The sequence below is a fragment of the Crinia signifera genome, chromosome 5 (genome assembly GCF_055691185.1).
Source record: "Crinia signifera chromosome 5, ASM5569118v1, whole genome shotgun sequence".
In the NCBI taxonomy this organism is placed as follows: Eukaryota; Metazoa; Chordata; class Amphibia; order Anura; family Myobatrachidae; genus Crinia; species Crinia signifera.
The window spans coordinates 45,058,569-45,064,252 of NC_139221.1; the positions used below are offsets into that span (position 1 = coordinate 45,058,569).

The 5,684-nt window shown below is 44.1% G+C and overlaps 1 protein-coding gene across 1 annotated transcript; it reads right to left on the reverse strand.

Moving 5' to 3' along the window:
• Positions 1 to 2,864: 2,864 nt before the first annotated feature.
• LOC146079436 (uncharacterized) lies at positions 2,865 to 5,418 on the reverse strand. The gene is made up of 2 exons (XM_083186216.1): positions 4,555 to 5,418; positions 2,865 to 4,172 (listed from the first exon to the last, which is right to left on the reverse strand). Exons 1-2 carry the CDS (start codon positions 5,105 to 5,107, stop codon positions 3,562 to 3,564), a joined length of 1,164 nt encoding a protein of 387 aa, XP_083042342.1. The 5' UTR covers positions 5,108 to 5,418; the 3' UTR covers positions 2,865 to 3,561.
• Between the last annotated feature and the right edge of the window lie 266 nt (positions 5,419 to 5,684).

Consider the following 5,684-nt stretch of genomic DNA (forward strand, 5'->3'; position numbering starts at 1 on the left):
TTACAGTATGTGCAGTGTGAAAGGGGTTTAAAACGGTAATATACCGTTTTAAATACCGTAAATACCGTTTAAAAATACCGGGTCTGAAACGTTTAGGCAATGTGAAAGCAGCATTATACTATACCTAGCATGTCTGGAAAGGCAGGGCAGGTTATGTTTTAGTTTAAGAAGATAATTAAAAATGCTGAAGAAAAGGTTTTTTTTTAGGACAGCTATGGATGCAACAGTTGATTCAGGAATAATCCTTGCTGGCTATTGTAACATAGTAAAATAGTAATTAAGGTTGAAAAAAGACGTTAGTCCCTCAAGTTCAACCTACAGTATTTGACTTGTAACTACTGACTTGAGTAATTCATATCTATAGGCTTCCCTTAGTGGCCAAAAATGTATCCAGTTTTGATTTAAATTCATTAACACTAGTTGCTGCAACCACCCCCACCGGCAATGAGTTCCAGGGAGAAATGAAAAGTTGAGCATTTAATCTGTGGGAGATCTTCTGAAGATTCTTCCCTTGCAAATACCGAAGCAAAAAAAATCATTGAATAATTCCACTTTCTCTTTTCCTTCTATTACCATTGTACCCTGCTTAATTTTTAATGGGACAATATTTTCCTTCCTTAATCGTTTCCCGTTTATAGAACTGTACAATTTTTTGGGATTAGATTTGATATCTGCGTCTATTTTACGTTCAGTCTCTAATACCCCTTTCAGACAGAAAAATCCCAAAAACCCAGGTATTTCCCGGATACAAAAACCCGGGTACAACTAGGCAGCAAGGGGCTGACCCCCTTTCACACAGGAGCAAAAACCCGGGTATTTCCCGTGTCGACCCCTTTCACACAGAAGCCGGATTTTTCCTGCAAAACTCTGTGTGTCATAAGAAAAGGACAGTTTTAAAGGCACACAGAGATGAGGTCATCAAAAGTGGGAGGTGTCTGCTCACTGCATTGCATTAAACATGGCTGACAAGTTGCAGAACCTGGAGGTCATGAGTGCTCTGTGTGTTTTGCTGCTTACAGCAAATCAGAGCATTATGCAGATGCTTACACTGTGCTACCTGGCACAGTGTTATGCCAGGAGGAGGAAGGCACAATTTTTGGTGGAGAGGGCTTCCACTCGACGCAGGTATTTGCACCGGAGGAGAGCCCTGATTTTGTCCAGTGTTACCTCTATCCTGAAGTCTACAAGTGCCTCAAACCGGTCGTTGTGGGCCAGAGACCGCAGGCATGGAGAAGCTTTCTGGGAGACTGTGGAAGCTTTTGCACCTGAGCAGTGGCTGGCACATTTCCGGATGTCACGAGCCACCTTCTACTACCTGCTGGAACTGGTCACCCCTGCACTTACAAGGGGATGCACCAATTATCGGAAAACCATTGAGCCATGCAGGAGACTGGGGATTGTGTTGTGGTGGTACGCAACACCAGGGGAATACCGTACCATCTCATGTCTGTTTGGTGTGGGCATTTCTACGGTGTGTGTTCTAGTGCGGGAAGTGACACAGGCATTGTTGGAGAGCCTTTACAAGCGTTTCATCTGCTTACCACAAGGCGACCGACTGGATGAGACCATAACAGGTTTTCTGCGAAGAGGCTATCCGCAGTGTGCTGGAGCCATCGATGGGACACACATACCCATTATTGCACCCCCAGATAACCCAGCAGATTACCATAACCGTAAAGGTTGGCACTCCATCATCTTGCAGGCTGTGGTGGACCATAAGTATTGGTAAGTAGTACAGTATGCAGTATTTACATTAGTGATATGATTGGGCCGCACTGTATATTGTTAAACACAAATACATTTTCTGTTCAGTTTCACAGATGTCTACATTGGCTGGCCTGGTCGTGCTCATGACTCACGGGTACTTGCCAATTCGGACTTGTTCCAGATCGCGGAGGAGAAGAGAGGTGGCTGGTTGTTCCCTAGAGAGGTAACTTTGTCTATTTTTAAAAATGTGCTCTTTAACCACTACACTTGCCACCTATACAATTCTAATGTTTTTTTTTATACCGTTACAGTGGTCAAAGTTTGTATCCGGGGTGGAGATCCCAGTCCATATTATTGGAGATGCGGCATACCCTTTGAGGCGTTGGCTTATGAAGGGCTTCACGCAACATACCCCACTGTCTCCTGACCAAGTCCACTACACCCACACTCTGAGCTCGGCTCGAATGGTGGTGGAAAACACCTTTGGAAGACTAAAGGGGCGATGGCGGTGTCTACTGAAGAGGAATGACATTGCCATTACCCTGGTTCCAGATGTGGTGGCAGCTTGCTGCATTCTGCACAATGTGTGTGAGCTACAGAAAGAGAACTTTTTACCTGAGTGGAATGTGGAGGACTATGACCTGGCTGATACCCCTGTCGAATCAGTAGGGTACGAGGGTGAGACAAGTTGTTCCACTGCTGAGGTTATACGTAACACCCTCACTATTAACTTACAGAGTATGACACAGTAGAAGTAGAAGGACACATTGGTTGTATGTTTGAAAGAACTTGTTTTATTTTTCACAAAATATGTTTTATGCTTGTTAGTTCACTTTTAAATATAAAATGTTTTCAAATATATCTTTAGTGGTCATAAATACCCTTTCAACACTGAAACAACATTGAACTATTGCAACATGAGGTAGAATAAGTATTTAGCATAGGTGTACTATCAGTGGTGGGTGAATAGGTTGTGCTGCCATCCAAGCTGGTATTGTATAGGGGAGACACACACCTAGTTTGACTGTCCAGCAGCCACACATTTTCATCCGGCACTGTATAGTGATAAACACTTGTATTTGCAATTTTTGGTACCTGTAGGGCACAGGTCTTCAACCTGTGGCCCTTCAGATGTTGTGGAACTACATGTCCCCCGCATGCCCTGAGTTTTTTTGCCATCCTACTATAGGAAAAAATGTGGCAATGTATGGTGGGACATGTAGTTTCACAACATCTGGAGGGCCACAGGTTGAAGACCTGTGCTGTAGGGCAATTCGAAACACTCTGGCTCCTGCCGGGCAGTGAAAACCCGCACGGCCAGGAATCTGTGCCGCACACAGCAGTTTACAATGATGGGATCCGGCTGAAACCAGGCGGCCTGGGTGAATGGTCACATCTGTGCCCATTATTAACTACGGTGTGTGGCACGGCTTCCTGGCCGTGCGGGGTTTCGCCATCCGACAGGAGTCGGAGTGTGTGAAATAGCCCTTAGTACACCCCAAAAAAATATAAATATATAAATATAAGCCCCAAACAGGGAATTTTTTTATTGCCTTAAAGATAAAGAAGAAGGCATACTGTGTACACATTATAGATTATGTTCAGCCACATATCTAGAGTATACTCTATTTGTACACATTTAAATAAAAAAAGTTTGAGAACTTTGATTCAGCTCCAAACTGAAGAACCAAATGAGCTTTTTTGAGGCTCATAAACTAAAGAACCATAATACTCTACTGTGTACATCAAAATGGAACACAGCATTTAACGGGCCTTGTAAGTGCCACTTTTTAAGCAAGAAAAATTGAACGAGCCCAGAAAAAAGATAAAAAGAACAACCATATAGCAACATTACTACAAATGCCTGTAGGCAGTGCTGATTACAGTGCTAACAGGAGTGTTATGATTACTGGCATTCACTGAATCATCAGCATAATTTTTCACATTGCCATATTGCCTACTATATCCTGTGCCATTGACAGTATCATGCACTGTCTCCTGTGGACTGGTATTGGCATGTGGCCTACTTGGCTGTGTGGCATGTGAAAAATTATTGCCCATGTTTTCAGTATAACTACGCCCTTGGCCCTGCACAGTAGTTTGGCTTGAATTTGAAGGCATAAATGTATGGCCTCTGTGTGGTGGATTACAATAATCACCCTCAGCGTACGGACTACACAGCTTGTAAGGCTGCGGATTCTGTAATGTAGACACCATATTGGTAAGGAAGGTCATCTGTGCATCTCGATTTTCACGCGCTATGCGTTCGTGCAGACCCACCAACTGTGTGAGAAAGGAATCTTGCAACTGTCTCTCGTTGTCAAAGAAGCGCTGCAGTCGGGCATCCTCTTGAGTTTGAAATTCAAGATCGGACTCTCGGAGATGATCTACCAGGATTCTTGACATTGAGCGCGTAGCAAGCTCCATCTTTGACGTTTTTTTCTTCCTTGCAGGTACATCAAATACTAAAAATAAAGGAAAAATCATTACAATCCAATAGCGGCATGCCAGTGTATATATATATATAGATATATATATATATATATATATATATATATATATATATAGAGAGAGAGAGAAAAAGAGAGAGAGAGAGAGAGAGAGAGAGACTACTACTGGTTCCCACAATACCCCTCTCCAGGGCACACCACACGTGTGCTGTAGTAGTGGGTGTGGGGTTGTTACCTGTGTTACAGTGGGACTACAGGTCCCAGCAAGCCTGCAACACATGCTGATACTTGGGAGAACCACAGGTACCAGCATGTGGGGCATTAAAGGCCTGCTGATACGTATAGCCCCCTGTACATCTATTAAAATAGATACACAAACAATACTTGAAAAACTTACTGTTGCGACGCAACGTTGGGGTCTCAGTCTGTGCAGGAGTGGGTGTCCCAGATGGAGTAATGGTGCTGGCTCCACTGTCCTCAACCTCAGCCTCTAATGGATCAATTGTGTCCTCCATGGCAGCAATAGGATCAGGGATGCTGTGGTCTATGGTGTCTTCCAACTCCATTATAGGTGGGCAAGATGGGCTGCATTCTGGAGTTATGCTCCGTGATGAAGCTGCACTGGATGATGATATGGCAACAGGGTTCACCAGGGCAGAATTGCCAAAGACCTCGTTACATTGGTCGAAGTAAACCCATTCCATCCTCCCAGCACCACTTTTCCTCCTGTTGTTGTCACAAACTTTGTTGTAGTACCTGCGCAGAGCTTTTAGTTTGTTGACCACCTGCTGCTGGGTACGCACAATGCCCCTTGAAGTAAGGACCTTGGCAATATTGGTGTAGACTACAGCGTCCTTCACTGTGCCAGTAATCTGTTTTCGGATTTCTTCCTCCCCTCTGACACTGAGCAGCTCACGGATCTCCTCATCTTTCCAGTGTGCCATGGCCATTTACTGCTGCGCTGCACGCCTCTGCCACGTGCGCTCAGCCAATCAGGGAACCTGTAAAGATCAGCCAATCACGCAGCGCCATGCTGCACAGCCAATCAGCATGATTTTTCAATAGTCGGGAGAAAAACACGGGTCGGACCCTTTCACACAGCCGCAAACACGTGTCTGACACGGGAAAAACCCAGGTAAATACCTGGGTCGAAGTCCCGGAACTTTAGACCCGTGTTGACCCTTTCAGACAGAAGAAAAACCCGTGTCGACACGGCAAGAGCAGGGAAATTACCGGGTCTTTTTTTCTGTCTGAAAGGGGTATTATTTAGCCATCTTGATTGTATTTTTACATTTGTTATTGCATTCTTTATATGCGGCAAATGATTAGGATGTCCCATCTTGTTTAAACGCTTTGAATGCTATTTTAAATTTCACTTTGCTGTTAAGCCACATCGTTTTCCTTTTGTTTGGTGGTACATCTAAAGAAACCCACATTATCCACTGTGAGTAATACTACGCACTGATTGTCGCAAATCTTGTGTGATCTAAAAGAAACTGCTGTAAGTATTTATTATGTTCCACATAT